The sequence below is a fragment of the Sitodiplosis mosellana genome, unplaced genomic scaffold (genome assembly GCF_009176505.1).
Source record: "Sitodiplosis mosellana isolate CC-2019 unplaced genomic scaffold, AAFC_SMos_1.0 Smas_scaffold_4, whole genome shotgun sequence".
Lineage (NCBI taxonomy): Eukaryota > Metazoa > Arthropoda > Insecta > Diptera > Cecidomyiidae > Sitodiplosis > Sitodiplosis mosellana.
The window spans coordinates 1,174,613-1,197,999 of NW_022595247.1; the positions used below are offsets into that span (position 1 = coordinate 1,174,613).

Genomic DNA, 23,387 nt, shown 5'->3' on the forward strand with positions numbered 1-23,387 from the left:
TTTTTCTTATTTTCGCCCAAATTTTACGTCCTACCCAATCACCTTTCATATTTTGGCCGTTTCCGCAAAGTTGAAAATTAAATCTTTGGATTTAATTAAATCCGAACCACTTACAACGGGCATAAGACCTTTCTGCTCAATCGAATTTGATGTCTGAACATTTTTGACCATCTTGCTTGGACTGTTTATGACGAAAAACATAAAAATTAAGAGGATTCAACGATATTGATGATTAATCGAAATTTTAGATTCAAAATGGATGTTTTTCGAAAAATATGGTGGAATCATATGAAAAATCACATACGACGTCATTTCAATTGATGTCAAACCAAATTGGAAAGCTTTCAATGTCTAGAAGCAGAAGGAAACAAGAGTTCGATTGTGCATTTGATACGAGGGGCAAATCACTCTTAGGTATTACTTTTACATAAATGGTATTACTTGGTATTACTTTCCGTACAAATCAAAAGTAATACCAGGTGTATTACTTCTATTGATCAGTATTACTTGGTATTACTTGGATATTACTTTTTTCGGTATTACTTTTTTCATAGAAATATCAAAAGTAATACCAGAGGTATTACTAGAAATAACTGAGGTATTACTTTTCTATTTGGTATTACTTTTGAGTGATTTCCCCCTTGATTTGATATCAAGTGAAATAGATTCTTAGAAAATGAACTTCTCGATACGACGCAGTTGAACTAGAATGAGGCTCTGTTCTGTTGTTCAATCGCGTGTTATTTTGCGCGGTAAACTTGTATATCTTACGAATTTGAAAAACAACAAAACCATTGATGCATGAACATGAACAGTATGGAATATGGCAGAAGTATCATATTTCAAATGACTCTATGCAAAATTCCATTTTCTGTGTGCATCTCACTCGATGTGCAAAGAGGGTTTTGTTGTAATTCCCGAATCACTTCAAACTCAAACTAAATTAACGGAAATACAAATCACGCAATGGAAGGTCTTTTATCCATTTTGTGATAAAAGCAATGAATTGACGAATGTCAATCGAATTGATGTTTGCAGTGAAAGAAATGCTCACCTCGTCAATTTGACCGCAAATCGTCGAAATATACGAAAAATATCTCCAGCGTTGGAAATATGTTGTAAAAAAACAAGAAAATAGGTTGAACCGGAGTAAAATTTGCCTTTTTGGCTATCAATTTATATGAACTGGGACTTATGCAATGAATTTTATCACAATTTCAACTTTATATCATATTGATCTACTCTTTAGTCCAAGTTGTATCGTGGGCTATAGGATTATAACTAAACTCAGCGAGTAGCCATTTTTGCTTCGATTTTGATTGCGATGAAGTAAGCTCTTTGTGGCGAATCTTGGGTTGGGAATTTGTAACGTTTTCTTCTGATGAATACCGCACATTGAACAGCAATCTATTGAGAAGGCACATAACAATGATCCCTTCGGCGAAATGGATTTGACAGCGATTCTGTAGATTGAATTGAGTTTTGGGTGGCACATCTCAAATATTCCAAAGATGTTGACTCAACATGCTATCTCAATTGGAACGGAATCTATCATCCAAGAAGGTGGTCTGAAAAATCTGGACCCTTCGAACCAATATGAATTCATTTTTGGTCTATTGGTAAAAAGGTTAATTCGTTTTTCTCACTCTCTCTTCAAAATGTTCATGTGATTAAGCACCAAAATCAAATGAATGAAATCGCGCCAATTCATTTGTGCATTGTTTCGTTCATAAATTATTGTCTCTGTGAAGACTTTTCAACTCATCTTTATTCGTTAGTTGGAGACTACTTTTTTGTAATTTGAAATGTGTAAACTGCCGAAGAAAGTAGATCAAGATAACACTGGTGAAAATATCATTGATGGAAGAGCTCCAAAGACGTTGATAAGAAAAACATTTCACAATTAAGAATTTACTGATGATCAAAGAAATTAAACCACAAAAATATGCTTGCTTGCTTTCATTTATTCAATAGGAATGAAATTCTTTCACTTATTCATTTACCAACAAAAAATGTTTGTTTTAATCTTCAAATTACATTTGGTTAGGATCGATCATTTGTGTAACATGGTTTCTTCGCTTGTCTCTGTTCATTTTATCATTAATGTAATATATCTCTGCTTCTTTCGCTTTGAGATGGTTTGACCGCGTGATGGCTCCGTTTATCTGGTAAGAATTTGGTTTGTAATGCGATCTTTTTGCTCTTTCAGACTTCGAATGGCCCGTTCGTGGTCAGCTATTTTCACCGAGATTTCGCATAAATCCTTGAGCAATTCCTTCTGATCATCACCATCGTCATCATCTAGTATGACCACGTCATTTTCGTCATTCGCTTGTGATGAATTGCCCGTTCCAGCGGCTCTGGCCTTTTTGTTTCGTTCCGGAACGTTTCGCTTGTTCACCATGGCAGAATTGTCAGTTTGACGCTTTCGACGATTTGGACCATTTTGGATTATGGTTGCATCTTCGCTTTTGACCTCGCGTGCTGGTCGTGTGGATTGTTGCCGCAAGAAAGAACAGTCGTCTCTAGCCGCACGCGGAGTAGTCGGCAGATTTCCATTCATGACCAAATGACCACTGTCACCGTAATCATCGTTTGCGCCAATATCTTGTTCATCGTCATGGTGTGAATAATTTTCGACCACTCCTGCGATTTCCATTTCGATTGGCAATTCGTTTGGGGCTGATAGATCTTCTGGCTGATGTTGATCGTCCAAATCTTCGGATTTGATATCAATGCTGCCTGGAAGATGCATATCCGCGTCATCAATATCGCATTCAGACGATGCTGAATAACTCGCAGAATGTTCAGCAGTGCTATCAGCCGAACGTCGAGCTTCATCTGGCGTTGCGCATGGTTGATGCCTATCGGTTGTCATTGACCCTTCTGATGCGTAAGCACCCGGGATCATGTCAATCAAATGCTGTTTCACATCACTTATGGCTCTTTTAGTTGGAGCCAGAACGAACGAACCGAATCTATCAACGACGTTTTTGATGTGTCTCTTGACTTCCTGAAATACAGGTAGCAAATATTGCAATCAATGAAATGGTAACAGAACAGAATAAGTCAATTTTAATAACCTTGTAGCCTTTATCGAGTTGTATTTTCTGCTTTGCATTCAACGCCTTTTCACGTTTAATTTTCTTCGAATACAAGAAGCACTTAGCGAATGGTATTTCGGCTTCTTCATGGTCGCCGAAACATACAATGGTGGCCTCTTTGAGGACATCATTGAACGCTGTCAGTTTGGCTGGCCAAATTGGAAAGCCATCTACCTTAGCGAAGACCACTAAATGAGGCTGGGTGCACACGCATTCGAAGAAATTCTTGCTGCAATTCAGCCAAGATTCGTAGCAATCCGGGCACTTTTTGATGGTGTCGGCTTCTGCACGGCAAGATTCTTTGAACAATTGAGCTGCCTCGTATCTATCGGAACCTCCTGATGATGTGATCAATGAATGGTATTTAATTAAAATTGCAATCAGATCAAGTCAATGTGCTTTTTAAATAACACTCACTTATGTATCTTTGGGCCAACAGATCGATGTCGGTCAAAAATTCGTCGATACTCTTGTATCTGTCACGTCTCAATGCAATACCATACAAGCCAACTGTGTCCGGATCATAAGCAAGTTGCAAACAATCGTACTGAATGTGGATAAAAAGAAATATGAGCCAGTGTTTTCAAGTCCAAATCGCTATGCTCAAACTACATTGTACTTACTTGGTCGTCTTTCATCAAATCAACAAAGAAATCTTTGAATAGGCGTAAGCCTTTCTGCGCCGTCGAATTTGATGCAGCTCGACGCATTTTGTTTGAACTGTCTGTGACGCAACACTAAACGAACAAACTTATTGAATCGATAGTTGTTTGAAATGTGAGATTCGATATTAGTGTTCTTCGAAAACTTTTGGTAGAATCAAACACAGAATCAAATGAGGCGTCGCTTCAATGAATGTCAAATCAATTTGGAATTTGTTCAATATCCTATAGAAGCGGAAGAAAAAACAGTTATTATGAGTTTGATACCATTGAATAAATGGGACTATGTTCAGGGAAAAAAATCTGATGAAGTAAACCTCCTGGTCCTGATACGATGAAGTTAAAATGGAGTGATGCTCTGTTGCGTATTCGACCTCGTGTTGTTGTCACAACACACTTCCACAGAGATTGAAAAACAACAACAAAATCATTGATCACAGGGCAAACAGACGTATCAAATGTGTCTCCTGCCATGTCAATGTGGCTAAGGCACTCAATATGCAAAATATGCGCCGTGAACAATTTTCAACGTTTTGCTTGAATCTCATTCGATATTCTCACTACAATTCCAATGCAATGCAATGATGGTTTCGTTGTGATTTCAGAATAACACAGAACTTGAATTGAATTGACCAAAATTACGCATCAAGAGGTGTTTTATCCCTTTTCTGATAAACGGTGTACTGAGAAATGCCAATTCAATTGATTTTTGCAACGAAAAAAAATGCTCACTTTGGAGGTTTCACTGCAAATCGTTTTGCACGAAAAATATCTCCAATGTTGAAAAAATGTCGCGCAAAAAACAAACAAAATGATTTCAATTGTTTCGGCTATCAATCTATCTGAATCCGTGTTTGAACATAGAACTTAATCGCGTTAATCTAATGAGTTCGAGTTGTGTCGTACCAAATGGACTGTAGGACTATAACTGAACTTAGCGTGTTGTGCGTGTAGCATCGATGCCGATCGCAAAGACGGTTTGGTGTGTTGTCAAACAGTACAATGGATTACCACTACCACTACATGCAAACGTATCACAGGCGAAAATTCGAGTGGTCATTTGCGTTGGTTCAAACCAAACTGTGTTATACCGGGCGCATGTGAAAACTACTCAGTTGTATGTAGTGGTCTGCACTAAACGTTAAAGCACGCAAATATACTGGAACCACAAGCGTGGATGGAAAAATCCATTCAAAATGTGTGTGTTTGCTCCATTTTTCATGCACACAGCAAATTCAAACTGGAATAGAGCTAGCTCCTTTCGGCCGAATCGGTATGACGGCAATTCTTTACATTGATGTCAGTTTTGAGTATCGCATCTTGAACACATTGTATGATATGTCAACGATGTTAACACAGCACACCGTCCAAGTGGGATGCAATAGATAAAAACGACACATTGAAAGATGAAATCACTGATGATGGGAAAAAAATACTAAACCATAAAAATTTGTTTTCTTGTTTTCGTTTATTCAATGAATAAAATTCATTCCCATTGCCCTTGAACATGAAAATCGATTATTCTACTCTTCGAATACGATTTCGTTTCCTGATAAACTTTAGCATGTTCTACAAAGTTACTGTTTGAGTTGTTTGTTTGATTGACATAATTCAACCAGGAAAAAAAACGCACAACAAAATAGTCACTTTTCAACACAATTCTTATGTATGCTTTCTAATTACAGTTTATTTTAATTAAAATAAACAGAAAATTGATAAAAATACGGCTTTTTATTTTTATTTTGATTAAATGATGCTCTTTGAGAAGTATTCGGACACATTTTTACGTTTAAAAGGCTAAGATTAATACATTTTCAAAATGTAATCATGCTCAAGGTGGATCCTGGGAATATGTGATTATCCAGCGGTTGTGTATCGATATTCTCTGGAGAAGTGTCATGGCATACAAATGTCCGTGCATTGATTGTGGTTATGTGTGTGAGATTTGGTTTATCTGCAAAAAATGAATAGAAATCAAACGCATTAAACTAAAGCACTAGTAAAATTGTTGAAATAAGTAAAATGTCAATATCAACATTAATATTCACTTATATTGTTTTGAGTTTCACTGTTGCTTTGGCTTTTTCGGTGTTGTGACATATTCAGTCTTGCTTGACCTTTGATATATTCGATGAATTATTACTTGCTGCGTTGTTTTGTATCACCGTATCATCGTTCGGCATGACTTCTTGCCTGAGTCGGCTCTTTATCCCATCAGATTCACTGCCAGCAAAATTTTGAAACATTTTATGGAAATCCGCAGGTGTTTGTTTGTTTAGTTTTTCATGTAGTTCTGATGCATTTGTCGACTTTTCCATCAGAACTGTTTTGCCAGCCTGAGTTTGACCATTTTCCCGTAATTTCGCATCCGAGACACTCGACATCTTAGACACCCTTGCTGCTTTGGTTGCACTATTATTTTCAGATGAAAATCTTTTAGCAACGGTTGACGTACGTGTTGATAACATTGGAATCTTGAATGAATAGCCAGATTTCGATTGAGGTAATGCGTTAATGACATTGTTATCTGACCTTTTGGCAGTAGTGCTTGATGCATACTTCTGTTTATCATTTTCATTTTGCGGTTTATCGGTTTGCTTAGGTGATTCATGCTTTGGTTCTTTACTTTGTTCATTGGCAGTATTTTGGCCAGTCTTATTTAAAGCAGATGCAGCGACCCTTTGCATTTGTTCCTCCAATTCACGCTTTCGACGCTTGTATTCGCCATAAGTTTCACGCGGTGGCTCTTCCTGATAATTGTGCTGTTGGTGCTGATTTAAATTGGAGTTTTGATGGAATGAGTTGTGGCGTAGAGCTTTTATCATCAAGAGATGATCAGGCCAAAATTCAAACTCGGAGCATTTTCCTTCAAGAAAATATATGAGTTTGGTTTTTGATAACAAACACTAATAGTCGAATTTAGATCTGGTCTATTGATTAAAGATTTCAATCGATTTTTCTCACTTTCTCTTCAAAATGTCCGAGGAAGTAGGGCACACAATTCAAATAAATGAAGTTGCGCCTTTTTGTTTGATTGTATTTGGTACATTGATTGACAAAATTTGGTCATAAGCAAAAATTCCGAGAGAGTCAGAGACTTTCCTCTATCTTATTTGAAATTAAAAGTGAGCAAATTAAGAAATTTCCACTTAATGAAGACAATTCTGGTGAAAATACCAACGATGAAAGAGCTCCAAAGACATTAATGATAAGAAAACCACATCAAAAGAAAAAGTAACTCACGACTGAAATAAAATTAAACCATAAAAATGTATTTCGTTGTTTTTATTTATTCAATGAATAAAATTCTTTCACATTTTCATTAAACATGAAAATCGGTTATTTAAATCTTCGAATTCGGCTTCGTTCGGATCTTCTTCATCCGCATTAGCATGTTCGTCATCATTTGCAGTAACATTATTCTTCCGTTGTTCCCTAGATTTTTTCTTATTGATGTTTCTTCTCTTCTTGCGCTTTGAAATGGTTTCGCTCGACAGACATCCAACGAATGGTGTGAGCACCAGCATCATGGCTTTAAATAAATTCAAAAGATTCGGTGATGCAGGGAAAAGAAAGGTTTTGATGAAATATCTAATGTTTGGCCGTTCTTTGAGCGTTGAATACATGTTAAATAAGAAACATCCGTTGAAACACTTTGAAATCACGATGTTTGAATATGGTTCACCGCATAGCACATTGAGACAATTCAATTGATAGACAATTGATTGGAATTCACCGAATCCGTGAACGATATCACTTGAGAATTCCGTGTGTTTTGTCCTCAGCTTATCGCTAATTGAGAACAGTTCGAGAAGACGGTTGAATTGCGTAACAATACATTCATTACGCGTAACGTCTTTCTTGCATTCCTCGATCGACAATTCATTTTCATCGACATTCTTCTTGGCATTCTCAACGCCCTTAATCCCATTTGGATTGAAGATTTTCTCGAATTTCCGTCTATCTCGTACTGTAGGCTCTAGCCTTGAATCAATTTCGGTTAGAACAATTTGGCACAGCAACAAACTGCATACGTACACCACGTTGCAATGCTTTGAATATCGGGCCCAATAGATGATTGCAATGAATAGTAGTCGAATGTCCGAAGGAACTGTTTCTTCAATCACCTTGAAAATCGTTTCAGAATTTTCAAAATCTCGCAGAATCAATTCGAAAAACTTGCGATTCTTATCGCTTGCTGTATCGAATTCTCTATCTACGGATAATGACTCGAATCGCTTGTATTCAATGTCAGTTCGGCGTTGCACGCGTGTCAAATAGCGAAACTCTCTGTGGTATGGCTGATGTAATATTGTGAAAATCAGTTGAAGAATCGGCACTGAAATTGCATTACAGTCAGGCAATAGGAAATTTTCCACTTGGCAATTGTTCACATAGAGCCGCATTGTCATCAAATCGACCACGTATCGTGGTAGTTGTCCTGGGAAATGCAGAGAAATATTTAGCTAAAATCTAGAATGGAAGCATTTTTCCAACTCTTTATCCAGCAACTATGGATTAATTGTAAAATTGATTAGATGTTCTAGCGAGAAAGAAACATTACCTGCAAGTATTTTCTTCAGTAGCCATTCCGGTGGTACGAACAATGTTTCGTTTGTTGGTGTGTACGTATCAAAGCTGTCGTGTGTTTTGGAATTGGGTTGGATTTCATCTTTGTTGTCGTCCGAATCAGATTCCAATGGTTCACTTTCAGTATCACTGTCAGAGCTGCTGCTATTGTCATCTTCATCATCATTTTCGACTGCATTGCTGTTGTCGTCATCCTCACCCTCACCATGATCACTTTTGTCGACTTCCTCTTCTTCCAAAGTCCCTGTATCGGCATCTTCTTCCAATGTCGTATCGACGAGACAATCAGGTATTGTTGCAGCTGATAAATAATCACCCGGTTGTTCATTTGATGAAAACCCAAAATAATCGTAAGCCATGCTCTTCTCATGTATGTAACCAGAAATGCCGTTATTGATTTGCTCGCGAAGCCACACTTTCTTATCCTTTTCCACATGATTAATGATTTTATCGATGGCCGATGCGAGTGTTTCATGTTGCAGCCATCTCAGCAGCGCAATAATCCGTTTCCCTTGTTTTGTGCTGTTCTTTCCCGTTTTCTTCATGCTGACATTCAAATAGAATTTCTTAAAAATCGACGATGGTACATAGTCATTGCCCAATAAGATTGCAAACAGTGGCAACATTTCTGAACGTAAGCCTTTATCGCGCGTTAGATTTGCAATACGATACATGGAGCATTGCATATAGTAATAGCATTTTCGTTTCACTTCAGTTCCCTTGAAACGATCATAGTCTCCATCCGAGTTGATTTCAGACACCAGCTCTTTGCGGAGCCGAACTTTCTTCTTGCTCTCCTCATCCGGAATGTTTCGACGGAAAACTTTCAGCGACAATGTTACCGATGGGATATACTAAACATTGAATGATTAGTTGCAGATTGGCCTTTTTTGTGTTGAAATGAATGAACTACCTGAACATTGTGAATGTAAAAATCGGAGTCAAAACTCAGAACTGGACATTTAAGCTTGCGTGACAGTGCGGCCACTTCGTCATCAGCTTCAAATATGCATCGCATGCTTAAAACGTGGCAGTGTTCCAATGCCTCCACAAACACCTCTCGCATCACTAAAAGTAACGAATCATTATTTGATTAATGTCAATCATTAAATCTCTGATTGAAAATAATTGATTTGTCAAAGAATTTACTTATAGGGAATGTTGGTTGACTATCCATCAATGGATTCAGATGTTTGATGGCACCAATTTTCGATCGCAAGCGCTGCTTTACTGTACTTAATTTCTTCGCCTGGTAACCACCATCCAACAAAACATATGCAGTGATATTGCATTGCTTTAGCATTCCGAAGAAATTGCAAACAACTCGGAAATAATGGTCATAGTTCCCACCAAATGCTGAATTTATGGATTTGTACAGCTGACACGATAAACTGTCACCGTCGATGACCACATTACAATCGTGTAGTTCATGTTCATCCAAATAACGATCTGCATTTGCAGCGATATACGTTGTCAAGCCTCGGACTCCCATCTCATCTGAAAATTGAACATTTTGTATTGGTTTGATGAATTTTTTTTTGCACAAGTAAAAAGTTTATATTTTATCCACTTTTTAATTTCCTCACCGGCAATTATTGTCGTAGTCTCAGCACCTTTCAACGAGTAATGTTATTGTGTGAAGGCACCAATATTTTCCATGTACTGCTTGACACAAGCAACATAGACCAACATGCGTGTTTATTATGAAAAACAACTGTCATCGTATGATAATAAACTTCAAAGTAAACATAACCTCAATGTTCAAACTCAATGCAAAAAGATGTTTCGTTCGAAGCTATTATCTAATTTGCTGCTACAGAGGACGTATTTTACCGTAGTCACCACAGGTCAACAGGCTGTAAAGGTATTTCACTCATTTTAACACAGAAAAATGTTAATTTTCAAAAAAAAATCAATTAATTTTAGGCAAGATGTATAAGATGTTTTGCATCAGACACATCGGCAACGCCAGAGAAAAAGCTCATAGCAAATTTGCTCGAAAATAATGAACAAATTGCATACTATGGTGAAAATATTGTTCAACAAGCCTACAATGTGCTGTTAAAAGCTGGTTTTTCACCCGAAAACAGTGTGAAAGTAATTGATAAGCATCCCAATTTGTTGCGTTGTAATCCAAAGCAAATTGAAGAGCGTTTGGAAATGTGGCACATGGCTCAATTCAGTCAGTCGCAATATTATGAGTTATTCGTGCAATGTCCAGAACTTCTTGATTTCGATGACGAACATTATCTAGCCAAACGGTATGCTCAATTGCAAACGATTGTGCATACACCGAAAAACATCTGGAGACTTCTTATGTCGTGCCCAAATCTTCTTGTCGATGACATGAGAACGATTCAGCAGAAAGTTGATTACATTTTGAAGAGCATGGAAGCAGATGTCACCGATATAGTGAAATCCGGTTCTTTGGGCTTGAGTTTAAAGACAATTAAGTCGCGTCATACGCTGCTTGTGCGATTGGGCATCTATAAAAAGCGTAATTGGCGAGCGTCTGAATTGGATCCAAATAAGAATTTACGTCTATTTCGAATCATGGACTTGAATGATGAAGAATTTGCGATAAAAACGTGTCGCATTTCGATGAAAGAGTTTGAGGCATTCAATGAGCTGTACGAAAGAGAATTGGAAGAACAAATCAAAGAACAGGAAGACTACGAAGAGGAAGATACAGACAGCGGAGAAGAATCGGATAGTGATGACAATAACTTTGATCCCAGAGAAAGAAAGGACTATTACGATGATAGGTATAGCTTGTGGTGGTCTTAATGCTTATTGAACCGTTAATAATGGTCAATTCCATTTATTTCTTTCCTTTCTTTTCAGAAATCGACGTCGCTACAAGAAGAAGTGAAAACATTCGAGGAGGAGACACATTTCGATTGTTTCAATACATTAACATCATACCACTGTTCTTTAAAAAACATCAACGACATGGAAACATGCGAAAGATTCACTGGTTCGACACGCAGTTCTCATCGGAATCAATATTGTCTTAGAATAGTTTAAGCCTGCGGGAAAAATTGAATAAATAAAAACATGATAATGATATAAACAAAATTCAACTTTGAATTTACTTGAACTGTCAAGTTTGACAGTTACGTATTTCAAGTGACGTTCCGAAATTTCAGTTCAGTGGAATTTTCAACACACAAACAAAAACTCCATGAGCACGTTGAAGACCGTATTTTGGCTTTTGAATTGGAATCATGTTTAAATTCAATTTTATCACCGAAGAAAACGACAGGGATGGATCTAAGGCAGAAGAAGAAAAAGGTGAGTTGCTTTGATTTACCTTTTGAAAATGACGACTAATTCCTTTTGTGTTAGTTGCAGAGACAAAAACGGAAATCGAAACAAAGACTGAATCAAAGCCTGTAAACAAACACGATGAATGCCATGAAATCGTTCCATCGAAAGAACAGACCGAACGAGATTATTTCGCACCAAACTTAGTTGCGACACTGAATTCTATCACCTTCCATGAACACAAAGTGCATCATGTGTCGATTGAGGATATTATTGAAAAATTAGCCGGGCAATTCGATGACATAAGCTGTGCCGAAGAGAATCACTCGGATTTGATTGCAGGCATTTATGAAGGTGATGGAAAAAAACAAAAATTCTTCTTTATACTTTAGATCATTTTTGATCGATTTTTATTGCTTGAAATCTGAATAACATTTGCATGTCTTTGTAATGCCTTCTTTGTTCACAGGAGGTGCCAAAGTATGGGAATGTACCGAAACCGTGGGAGAGTATTTGACAAAAACAACAGATGGAACCAAATGCTTGATCGATGACTTCCGAAACAGCAGCGTTTTGGATCTGGGCTGTGGTGCAGGCATTCTCGGAATACTTGCCCTGCAGAATGGTGCATCAGTTCATTTTCAAGACTATGTAAGTTCGATTATTATTCCGAAGCAATTTTTTTTGACTAAAATGTTATTCAATTTACAGAATAAAACCGTGCTAGAGCACATCACAATACCAAATGTACTTGTGAACACAAAATCTGTAGAGAAACTTCAAGAACGATGTCGATTTTATTCCGGCGATTGGACGAATTACGCTGAAAAGACGGAAGATGGAGAGAAATTCGATTTTATTCTAACGTCAGAGACAATTTACAATGTTCAGAATTATGATAAGATAATCCATATCATCAAAACAAAGCTGAAGCCAACAGGAGTGTGCTACTTGGCAGCAAAGGTTCACTATTTCGGAGTTGGTGGTAGCTTAAGACAATTTGAACAGATTCTTTTGAAAGAGGACATTTTCGAGACAGAAAGTGCATTCAAATGCAATGACAATATTGGAAGGGAAATTTTAAAAATTACTTTCAAATAAATGCACTCATTTTGTTAATCAACATGACTGTGATCATTCTTCGACTCTTTGTTGCTTTTCTCAGCTCAATACCTTCCCATAACGGCATTGATCCGAGGAATAGCGCTTCGCCAGCGTCGCACTTTGCACGCCACCTTATGATTGCATCAGCGAATGGATGAATAATTATTGCCGACAAGAGAAAAAAAGACCTTGTGATAAGTTACGATGTATTTATTTTGAATGAATGGAATTTACAGATACTTATTACCTATAAATATCGGGTACTCTAACAAATTCACCGAATGAAGCAAAGTGAGCGATATTTTTCAATTTTTTTTGATGACAACCCAATTACTCATGTCCAAAGTGACTTTACATCGATTTTCAGCCAATTTTACGATTGAATTGTACTCATCCGCATCAATAGTGCACAACTCTTCTAGCACAATAATCAATTCAGTTAAGTTTTTACAATGTTGTAAGATTTTTTTCACCATCCGTGGGCTTCCATCTTTTATCCACATTAAACTTAAATAATCTAAGGCTGGTAGTTGTTTGACGGTACTGATAACTGTTTGTTCAGAAGCGCCATAAATTGTTAGATGTTCTATCAGTTTCATTTTTTGTACACTTTTTGCAGTTTCAATATCTAATCGTTTAATGCACAATTTTTCAATGGGCACATTGTTTTTAACAAACGAATCAAATAGAGGTTTTTGAGACTTTACCACTGGCGAAATATTTATCTCTCTTAATTTCCGCAAAGTGCACAATTCTAAGATATTCTTATCCATTTCTATGTTGTCCAAGTATAGGCTGACAAGATTTGGCAAACGTTTTCCAATACCTTGCCATACTTTCCTTGATGTAAAACTTAGCTTGCTTCTATTTCTATTCCACAAACATAGATTTTCTAGTTGTGGATTTCGTTTTTGAAACTCAATAAAAATATCATTCGTTAGTTTTGCAACGTCCATAAATTCAACTTTCTTTAGATGCGGAAATTCATTTGCAACCCAATCCATGTCATCTCTTAATATCGATCTCCCTCCACGCAGAGACAATTTTTTCAATTTGGGAAAAAGATTTGCTGATGTGACTGGAACTGTATTATCCAAGACCAGTTCCTCAAGAGCTTCGAATTGTAAACTCAAGGGATATGATAAGTATACATCAATACTCAATTTGACCAAAGTTTTTCCGCAATATTTATGAATTAGACTTATTTCTTCACTCATTTTCTTTCCATTGCATCCATAATAGAAATATCGAACCGATTTGACAAATCGACCAAATGTGCCAAAGAACTTTTCCGCATACTCCATTGATGGAGAATTTTTTTCATTCCATTTATAGAAAATTCTTCCTTCCTTGCCGCTTGAAAGAGATACGTTCTTAAAAGGAAAACGCATCTGTGCATTTTTCTCAAATCTTGTACATACTTCGGCTGCATGAAGAAAATCCAACATATTGTCTAGCTTCAATAAGACAGCTTGAATGCAATCGTCGTTAAGAATATTCAGAATGTTTTTTGGAGACTCTTGAGCTGGAGGTAAGTAAATGTCTGTTTCAATAATCCCTTCCATGGCTTCATGTTGTGCTGAAATCTCCATTGGTTGATTTTGATGTGGCTGCTGGCCCGCAAAATATTGAATCGATTGCTGAAGAAACAGTAGCGCAAACTGGATTCTGAAAAAAAGATCAAATATAAATTAATTTCAACCAATCACGAAAAAAAAAACATTTCAAAGGTGAAGAAGGTCCACGTATTTTTAAATGGAGAACGATTTGCATTTTATTCTAAACAATGAGCAAAAAATTCTTCTTTATTTGAAATAACTTTACTTACTTATAAATGAGCCACAAATTATTCGTCCAAGCTAAAACACCGAGATTTGCAGATCAGATTTCGTCCAATGTGAAATAAATCTCGTTGATTTTCAAAATGTTGAGTACTCGTCCAAAAATTTAAAAAAATTAATAACAATGAACACAATGCAAATTGAATGAGATAGGTAAGCATTTTGCGACACCATAGAAACGAATGGTGCGACCTTACAAAATGCTACACTATTTATAATACATAGAGCCAAAAGGACATTCTTGGTCGAAAACTGCGATGGCTCGTTCATTTTGCACCATATTTAGGTAGGATAATCTTTTGGTAAGCTAGAGTATTTTTACGTGGAAACAGATAATCCTATCATCTTTTGGGTCACAAACGCATCACTTTTTCTTGAGAAAAAAATGTTCGAAGCTCTATTTATCACACAACATAGCATCTATGTCTAGACATAAGAAGAAATCGCCATTAGGAGAAAGAACCAAATTCTGAGAAAAATAACGATGACCTCAACATCACTATGATCGTAGTTTTATTCGTATATCCTCTTATATCCCATTTCTACTGACACAAAAAACGAATATGCAAATACCAATTCAGTGCTTTCCGCTGTTTCCTCATTACTTTTTCATTTTGTAGGATCAAATACTGCAAACTTTGTTCCATTTTGATCAAAAAGATATTATAGATAACTTAAATTCAGCGCGAATAATATTCAATAACTCGGCCAAAAATAATGATAATATTTGATAATGTTTGAAGAAAGAATACTTACGTGTCTTTCCACCTTTTGTATATAAACAAATAAGCTTTAACTAGAGAAGACATTAATGTCCTCCATAGTTGTTGTTGTGAATTATTTTTTGGAATGTAGTCTTGTTGACTTCAAAAAAACACACGCAATTTTTTCAAAAAAAAAACTTAAACAAACGAAGAGTTGTTATCTAAAGCAATTGCTGTTTTTCAAATCCAGACATATTTTCAATAAATCAAGTTTTAAAATGTATTTAGATAACATTGGTGGGATCCCTTGATCATGGTACTTTGTTTCACTTAAATATAAGTCAACATTCCATAAATTACTGTAATTTCTCAGTTCTTTTCAAATCCCTGCAGTCATTCGAAATCCAGCAATGATTCACGATAACTGTCATGATCATCTATGACTATGTTCGATTAGAAGTTAGATCAGAAGCCTTGGTAACTCTCCTGAATGAGATTGCGGAATTGGATTTTGTATTGAAATTGAAGGAAGTGGTGGTTTTGGATTCGGTGCCACAGGATATCGCAAATTGGATGGTAACCCGTCGGAAAATTTCATATAGTGTTGAACCAAATGCTCTAATGATATCATATATGGCCCTTCATCGATGAAAAAGTAGTTATCTGTCTGTTGGAGAATAGAATAATTCTTTCAAAAATAAAATTCGACCGTTTTGTCAATGGAATTCGAACATGACTTACAGAATTACTTTGTTGTATAGGATAATTTCTCATGCCATTCTCATCGTCTATCAAGCTTAAAATATGTTCATTTTCATTGTGAGAATATCGTATTAAAAATGCGCCCGATACTTCCTATCCATGGCCAAAGAAGAAATTTGATTAGTATGGAAAACTCGATGTTCAACATTATGTCAAGCCATGACACTGCAGTGTCAATAGTGATACCTGATACGCGAGATTCGCTGTAATAAACATTTGTAAAACTCTAATAGCTTCGTCTCTGTTTAATGTGCCATGTAGCCATTGAGATGCATTCGTTGTAGGAAGAGGCGGTTTAAAATTTTCTAAAGGAAATTAACATAAGTTACTTAGTTGCTCCAACCATACTAGTTTTATGTAATCAATTTTGCCACAATTTTACCCAAAAATTCAGCAGTTTCCGAATGACCACCTCTTCTGGCAAGTTGAGCAGGTGTTTCAGATTTTGATGTACGCGGTAAGTGTGGAATACCTTGTTTAAGTAGCAGTTTAACCACATCGATATTGCCGGTGCTGGCCGCTTCGTGCAAAGGTACTCGTCCTGTGTTTATATTTCGAACAATAACATACGCCCCAGCATCGATGAGCTTCTGAATCAAAGATACTGACTGTTTTCGGCATGCATACTTTTGAATAACGAACGAATATGTCTTTTAGTTAAGCATTTCAATCTTTAAAATAACGATCAGTAAATTGGAAAGAGTTCGTCTTACATGCAATGGTGCATTTCCCTCTAAATCGCGACAATTGACCTTCACATCATCGCAGCTGATGAGTTTTTCTAAGATGCTTTCAGCATTATCTGTAAGACGACATGCCAAGTGTATGCTAGTTCGACCATCTTTATCTTTGGCATTCGGTGTTCTTTGATTGCTGGATTGTAACATTGCCTCTACAAGCTTAACATTCCTCTCATTGATCGCACGATGGAGTAGTGTTATGCGACCATGTTGACGAGACTCAGGTGGCGGCAATGAACCTTTTAATGGAATCGCCACCAACTCTGTTACTAATCCATCCCAGGACTTTTGCAACCGTTTGATCAACTCGTCCAAACCATGCACTGGATTTTGATCATCGATTGAAAAGAATGCGTCCTCGCCGTGACGTCGAATTTGATAATGAATTACTACGTTCTGTTGAATACACACACAGAAATGAACCCGTGAGCATAAAAACAACGTATTGACTCTTCGCCGATGAATACGAAACGCAAAAAAATCGCCGAACAAAGTGAAACACCAATCTGTTATTGGATCAATATGAAACATGAAATCGTTGGCCACTATTTTATTTACGTTGCACTTTGTTTCGAAGCGCGGCAAGTGTTTCATTTTGTTCCAGTAACAGAACGTTGTATCACTTTGTTCGGCGACGCGCTCAATGTACTGTTTTGAAAAAATATGCATGATTTGATATAGTTTTGTGCGAGTGCAACATAAATTCTGTTCGCTTGAAAGTGAATCGTGAAATATCGGCTGACTATAGAAATTGTGTTTCACTTTAATTGAAACAAAAATGTTTGATACACTTTTGAGTCCATTGGTATGATGATTCATTTTAATGGTGGTTTTGGTCGTGATTTGTCTATGAAGTGAAAATTAACTGATAAGGAGCGCGAATTTCGATGTGCCGATAACACCAATAGAGCAGAAAAAAATACTATATGAAAATCGAAAAAAAATTTAAACTTTTTTTTTCGACTGTTGCCTATTTCGGATCGTCTACATGGGAAGTTTGTATGAAATCCTCGGAACGCGGGTTCACGCCGCTGTGAATACATTGGTTTATATAGTGAAATCTATACATGGCCAAAACACGGACGCACAACACCCATTCTATTTCGCTCACACTTACGTGCAATTTTTACCCGTATAACAAAGTAGTCTGCTTTACTGTTAAAAAGATGTGCGCAGTAAAGAAACAAGAACGTACATGTTTCAGCAACGTTAAAGTGCACGTAAGTGTGAGCGAAATAGAATGGGTGTTGTGTTAAAATGAATCATCATACCAATGGACTCAAAACTATATCAAATCATGCATATTTTTCCAAAACAGTACATTGAGCGCGTCGCCGAACAAAGTGATACAACGTTCTGTTACTGGAACAAAACGAAACACTTGCCGCGCTTCGAAACAAAGCGCAACGTGAATAAAATAGTAGCCAACGATTTCATGCTTCATATTGATCCAATAACAGATTGGTGTTTCACTTTGTTCGGCGATTTTTTTGCGTTTCGTATTCATCGGCGAAGAGTCAATACGTTGTTTTTATGCTCACGGGTTCAAATATCATAAGTTAAATGATAACTAGACTTGAAAAACAGAAACAAATTACGAACATGAGCAAGTCCATTAATCTAACTTACATTATGTAATAAAGAAAGAACGTAATCTCCGCTCGATGTTTTACTATCGCGAACTAAAAATAAACCATTTTTTCCAGCTGCAAATCGAATTAAATTTTCTTTTTACAAATCAAAGACTTTCAACTTCATAAAATGATGAACGTTTTTCGAAACATTCATGAAAACAATCACTATTCTGTGTTGATAATGGGTTCAAACATTTTGTTTCACAGTTATCAGTAGAAATGTGTATTATGCTTACATTTTTTCAAAAGATCTTCGGCCTGTTCACGTGTCAAACCTCCGTGATACCAACACTGATATTTATCTAGATTCATCTTGAATTAATGTAAAACTTTAATGGATTCACGTTGAAAATATGAAGCTCGTTTGAGCCTAATCCAGCCAAATAAAAAAAAATGACCAAGCTTGATACATGGACAGTTGTACACTGTTTCAATTGATTATTGTTTCTGATCCGAAAGGAATAATTTCTCACACTCGCACTATCAATGTTATTGCAATGATAATTCAGATTAATACATGTCAATCGTCAGCCAACCATTTCGGAAATTTTATGACGAATTCGGTATATTTATAAGACCATTTTAAGAAAATTTTGGAAAGAACTTATGATTTGTTTTGGTGACGATTTTTTATGACAGTTTTCGCATTTTTTTCTTTTGCATTTTCGTATATTTTCTACAATTTTTAGTGAATCCGAGTGAAATTTTCAAAACCCGTCATAGTATTATCGTCACGTAAATTTTTATCTACACCGTGGGGCCATAACGTACAATCACAAAATAACAATTTATCAATGAAATGATTCAATGCACAGTAAATATCAAAGAAAACTCATTTTTTGGGGAGAAATGATAGAAAAAAAAACGTTTAAACTGAGTCTTGTAAATAGTTTGTCTGTTTCACACTAGTGTGATAGTCACACTGACTCGTTCGAGTCTAAATCGAGAGAAATAGATGTGGTTTGTTCATTTCAAGCCAGACGTTCTTTTAATTGATGAAGTTTGTTTTTTGGAAAACAAATGAAAGACTGTAAAATGAGTTGAGTACATATTTGACAGATTTTGATAACTCTGTGAACTTGATAATAAGTGTGTTTGCATATGTGTGCGTTAGTACACATCAATGTGCTGATCGATGTGAACATTATGTTTGATTAAACATTTCTATGAAGAGTGTGTGTTTGCAATTCATCAGCTGTCGTACGTTCTGTAAAGTAGATTATATGTATACTAAAGTTATCGAATTTCTCTGAATATTTATATGTATTATTAAAAAAACCGATCATATTGACACTATATAACCTACCTCGTGGACGATTGGACGAAAATATCGACCAAAATTTACACTATTGATTATTTTTTCCATTTTTTGCCATTTAACAATTGGCAAAGCGTTGTTCGTTTATCATCATGGTCGAATAAGATCAGACAGGGTCGATATTCATTGAACTAAATATTTCATTGTAATTTTTTCCTCAAAACATTCAAAAACCAGTGCAAGTATAGCCAAATTTTCAGTTGAAGAACATAACGCGACATAATAATTGGAACTGTTGAACAAAGCAAGATGAAAAAAAGCAAATTATATTTACCAACTTTATTTTTATTAAAAATCATTACTTCAAAAACAGTTGTATTCTTTTCGCATAATAATAATGGCTCAAGCATTTTGGTATCTAACGGAGTTGATCCATGTGAGATGTGAACGGACTCTACTGTATACATTCGAATAGCCCTCTTCGTTCCAGAAACTAACTCCAACCAATTCGCTTTTATTGACCGAAACTAGAGCACTTCCATTGTCCAACAGAGGAGAGGTGTTTTCAGTTGGGCCATATGTGCAGATCACGTTGTCATCGACTTCAACAGCATCCAAATCCTCCAATCGTTCCCAGCACAAATCCAACGCCATAACTTTGGTTTGATAATACTTCAGTGCACCTGATGGTTGACTCTGCAATGGGATTTTTAAAAATCATATTTACAGTCTATATAAATAAACTAGGCACTTCAAAATTGTTTTAGATGATGAATTTAATTATGCCATTGAAGTTCAACATCGTAATAAGATGGGAAAAAAACAAAAAAAAATTAGAAAAGAATATATTCTTCACTAACATGTCCATCAACTTTCTCCCATCCGATTGCATATGCCAATTCGTCTTCTTCCGTATCAACAGTGGGTAGTTTGGCTGCTTGAACGACGGCATTAAAGTCAATCTCCGATTTAACTTTGATCAATGCGACATTGTTAACCAATCGTCCTTGCTTATATCCTGGATGCAAAACGACTGCATCTACGTTACTGCTAATTTGGTGGCCATTACTCTGATAGCTTACGTGAAGCTCCTCTTTGGTGTATTTTGCTACACAATGGGCAGTTGTGATGATCCAATGTCCATCCAAAATTACTCCACTGCAATGGTGTTTGGATCCTGAACGAATTACCACAGCCGACAAAAAATTGTCCGCCGGAGTGTGCTCGGCATTTTCAAAGTGGGAAACCACAGAAGCAGCCACAGCGGATGCAGTCATCGCTGCTATAGTGGCCAAAAAAACGAGAATTTTGATGATGCTATTTCAAAGAAAATGTGTAAATAAAAGAACAAAATTTGTGTACGATCAATTATGAATTGGACGCAGTTTGATGGATCCAATAAATTTAAATAATTTTAGCGGAAAAACCTGATAAGCCAATCATAATACTTCGAAGGGTATCCGTAAAAATTTGATTGATTTGTTATTCGGAATAAATCCATTTGGCTTAACGACAAGCAAACAAGTTTCAAATCTGTGAAGTGCTTTAATATCGATTGTGATAGCAACACTGATGAATTCACGGAATCGAATTACAGGCAAATGAGACAATCTTGCCGACGACAATCTTTGGAAGACGAAGAAGAACCAATTTAACCGTAGGAAGGAATTCGAATTTGACAGTTGAACGATGTCATTTGTATTTTTTTTTCATATGGTTTCAAGCGATAAAAACATTCATATCAGTAAGCGTAAAATTATATGATGACTCAAGTGCCACATTGGCTTTGTTTGTGTCTTTATTAGCAGAGCTCTCATTTTGTATATTGCTATATCTGGAACTATTAGTAGCTGCTGTTTATAGTCAATAGCTGTGTATATTTTGAAATAGCAGCTACCGAACACTTTGTTCGGAATTATTTCGAACGTTCCATTGGATTTTTAGAAGTGGAAAGATAACGTTCAATTCAAAAATGTATGTGGATCGATAATTTAACGTTATCGATCCACTTCCAAAAATCCAATGGAACGTTCGAAATAATTCCGAACAAAGTGTTCGGTAGCTGCTATTTCAAAATATACACAGCTATTGACTATAAACAGCAGCTACTAATAGTTCCAGATATAGCAACATACAAAATGAGAGCTCTGTTTATTAGCACCTACAAATAAAATACATGGAAAAATTCAATGAAACGACTTGTGTGTGTGTTATTTTTTGCTTAAATCTCATGAGTTTTATCAGATTCTGATACATTATAAAAATTACAAATGGACAGTGAGCTTGAAATTGATAACTTCAAGAGATAGAATACAACTGAAATACCCAAATTGCATTTGATTAGTGAATGAGTAGTACACCAAAAACGATTTGTTCGAGAATAATTTGTTCTGAATAAATAATTTCACTGGGGTGTGTGGTTTGAAAAAAAAACAATGTGTGTGAGTGATATTCGGATTCAATGCCCGATTACAAGGACTAAAGCAAAAACAAACCTTCGCAAATTCTCTATAATTTTTTTTTATAATGCAAAAATGTCCAATTTCCTCAATTAAGAAATCATTGATTTTGACTTTTTAACACTTTTGACCTGAGTTTTAAATGTTAGCTAGAATAAATGAATTTTAATTGGCTACAATAAAACTAAACACGACGAAAAAAAAAACATTTTTGATCAGAAATTACGGCACACTCTGACCATTGAAATCATTTTGTTCCTCCGAAATTGTGGAAAAAAACCATTTATGTCGAAATCAGCGATGAAATCATTCTGAAACGAAACGGGGAGAAAAAAAAACACACAAATATAATTAAGTAAGTTTGACAGAACGATGGAGAAAAAAAGCGTAACATTTGACGTTTCGAATTTTATCTTTGATTTTTTTATGACTCATAATTACCCGTATAAGTAATAGAAGAATGACAATAAGTAAACGGCTAATTTGATCCAGCCTTCCCGTTGGCATTTGGCCAATGTGTCTGCATTCATAATACTGGTGGGATCATACAGACCTGGACCGGACATCACTGGTCGATTTTTGTATCTGAAATATTCCAATCGTATGAAAGTCCACGCCAAGAATTGGGAGTATGAAAAATGTGCCTATTACCTGAATACATGGTAAGCAATGAGTGGGATGTTGAGCAGCAACGAAAACCATTCACCAGCCAACAAAAAGAGAATATTGAAGAAAAGATGCAACAAATATTCCGGTATAACAAGCTGTAAATATTCAAAATAAAAGCAATTGAGTGATTACAAACAAATTTTTCTTCCTCTCTCTCTCTCTCTCTCTCTCTCTCTCTCTCATTCTCCCAAAACAAATCGATTATTTTAATCACAATTTTGCGACATGAACAAATATATTTCGAAATACCACTGTCCTACGTGTACAATTTGCACAAATACCAACTCACCGGATTCAAGCTGTTGCACTGATCAATCGGATTTTTATAATCCGTCTTAAGCTCATCAAACGCAATCACGTGAAATATTGAGAAAAAGATTAAAAATGCGTCGGAAATGAGCGCAACAATATAGGTAACTGCCGGAAAATTGAACGCCATCGTTGTTTTTCTACGCTAATTTGTATTAAGTCGTCCGTATAATTGGATTTGTATCTCGTTTTTGTTCGTCGTTCACAGAAATCACAATGAGAAATAAATTTGAGCTAAATATTTGGGATACTAAATTTGCTGCGTAAAGTGACTCAATGACACT

General features: G+C 36.1%; 7 protein-coding genes across 14 annotated transcripts; 2 read left to right on the forward strand and 5 right to left on the reverse strand.

The window, feature by feature from the left end:
- Positions 1-1,946: 1,946 nt before the first annotated feature.
- On the reverse strand, positions 1,947-4,695 carry LOC129566637 (uncharacterized). Of its 3 annotated transcripts, none has more exons than XM_055442725.1 (5): positions 4,499-4,695; positions 3,728-3,991; positions 3,522-3,651; positions 3,084-3,442; positions 1,947-3,013 (listed from the first exon to the last, which is right to left on the reverse strand). In XM_055442725.1, exons 2-5 carry the CDS (start codon positions 3,812-3,814, stop codon positions 2,162-2,164), a joined length of 1,428 nt encoding a protein of 475 aa, XP_055298700.1. In that variant the 5' UTR covers positions 3,815-3,991; positions 4,499-4,695; the 3' UTR covers positions 1,947-2,161. The 3 variants fall into 3 exon arrangements, with proteins under 3 accessions (XP_055298700.1, XP_055298701.1, XP_055298702.1); XM_055442726.1 differs by having other exon boundaries at positions 4,084-4,695; XM_055442727.1 differs by lacking the exon at positions 4,499-4,695 and having other exon boundaries at positions 3,728-4,030.
- Positions 4,696-7,036: 2,341 nt separating this feature from the next.
- On the reverse strand, positions 7,037-10,075 carry LOC129566701 (protein asteroid). Its single transcript, XM_055442857.1, has 5 exons — positions 9,943-10,075; positions 9,506-9,853; positions 9,270-9,424; positions 8,331-9,210; positions 7,037-8,207 (listed from the first exon to the last, which is right to left on the reverse strand). The coding sequence occupies exons 2-5, from the start codon at positions 9,846-9,848 to the stop codon at positions 7,078-7,080; spliced, it is 2,508 nt and encodes an 835-aa protein (XP_055298832.1). The 5' UTR covers positions 9,849-9,853; positions 9,943-10,075; the 3' UTR covers positions 7,037-7,077.
- A 5-nt stretch (positions 10,076-10,080) lies between these two features.
- Positions 10,081-11,434, forward strand: LOC129566705 (transcription termination factor 4, mitochondrial). Its single transcript, XM_055442865.1, has 3 exons — positions 10,081-10,220; positions 10,283-11,121; positions 11,201-11,434. The coding sequence occupies exons 1-3, from the start codon at positions 10,137-10,139 to the stop codon at positions 11,226-11,228; spliced, it is 951 nt and encodes a 316-aa protein (XP_055298840.1). The 5' UTR covers positions 10,081-10,136; the 3' UTR covers positions 11,229-11,434.
- A 64-nt stretch (positions 11,435-11,498) lies between these two features.
- On the forward strand, positions 11,499-13,018 carry LOC129566706 (histidine protein methyltransferase 1 homolog). The gene is made up of 4 exons (XM_055442866.1): positions 11,499-11,650; positions 11,705-11,977; positions 12,093-12,274; positions 12,335-13,018. Exons 1-4 carry the CDS (start codon positions 11,584-11,586, stop codon positions 12,722-12,724), a joined length of 912 nt encoding a protein of 303 aa, XP_055298841.1. The 5' UTR covers positions 11,499-11,583; the 3' UTR covers positions 12,725-13,018.
- On the reverse strand, positions 12,923-19,953 carry LOC129566702 (tyrosine-protein kinase Shark-like). Of its 4 annotated transcripts, XM_055442861.1 has the most exons (9): positions 19,715-19,953; positions 18,645-19,615; positions 18,404-18,480; positions 16,748-17,170; positions 16,417-16,660; positions 16,221-16,339; positions 16,014-16,127; positions 14,556-15,939; positions 12,923-14,395 (listed from the first exon to the last, which is right to left on the reverse strand). In XM_055442861.1, exons 2-8 carry the CDS (start codon positions 18,718-18,720, stop codon positions 15,733-15,735), a joined length of 1,260 nt encoding a protein of 419 aa, XP_055298836.1. In that variant the 5' UTR covers positions 18,721-19,615; positions 19,715-19,953; the 3' UTR covers positions 12,923-14,395; positions 14,556-15,732. The 4 variants fall into 4 exon arrangements, with proteins under 4 accessions (XP_055298836.1, XP_055298833.1, XP_055298834.1 ...); XM_055442862.1 differs by lacking the exon at positions 12,923-14,395 and having other exon boundaries at positions 15,487-15,939; positions 18,404-18,456; positions 19,715-19,876; XM_055442858.1 differs by lacking the exons at positions 16,014-16,127; positions 16,221-16,339; positions 16,417-16,660; ... (2 more) ...; positions 18,645-19,615; positions 19,715-19,953 and having other exon boundaries at positions 12,923-14,388; positions 14,556-15,348.
- Positions 19,954-19,990: 37 nt separating this feature from the next.
- On the reverse strand, positions 19,991-22,299 carry LOC129566707 (mite allergen Der p 3-like). Of its 3 annotated transcripts, XM_055442867.1 has the most exons (4): positions 22,162-22,299; positions 21,115-21,292; positions 20,527-20,983; positions 19,991-20,362 (listed from the first exon to the last, which is right to left on the reverse strand). In XM_055442867.1, exons 2-4 carry the CDS (start codon positions 21,165-21,167, stop codon positions 20,069-20,071), a joined length of 804 nt encoding a protein of 267 aa, XP_055298842.1. In that variant the 5' UTR covers positions 21,168-21,292; positions 22,162-22,299; the 3' UTR covers positions 19,991-20,068. The 3 variants fall into 3 exon arrangements, with proteins under 3 accessions (XP_055298842.1, XP_055298843.1, XP_055298844.1); XM_055442868.1 differs by lacking the exon at positions 21,115-21,292 and having other exon boundaries at positions 20,527-20,948; XM_055442869.1 differs by lacking the exon at positions 21,115-21,292 and having other exon boundaries at positions 22,162-22,274.
- Positions 21,873-23,233, reverse strand: LOC129566709 (protein cornichon). The gene is made up of 4 exons (XM_055442870.1): positions 23,084-23,233; positions 22,777-22,889; positions 22,567-22,710; positions 21,873-22,436 (listed from the first exon to the last, which is right to left on the reverse strand). Exons 1-4 carry the CDS (start codon positions 23,231-23,233, stop codon positions 22,409-22,411), a joined length of 435 nt encoding a protein of 144 aa, XP_055298845.1. The 3' UTR covers positions 21,873-22,408.
- Between the last annotated feature and the right edge of the window lie 154 nt (positions 23,234-23,387).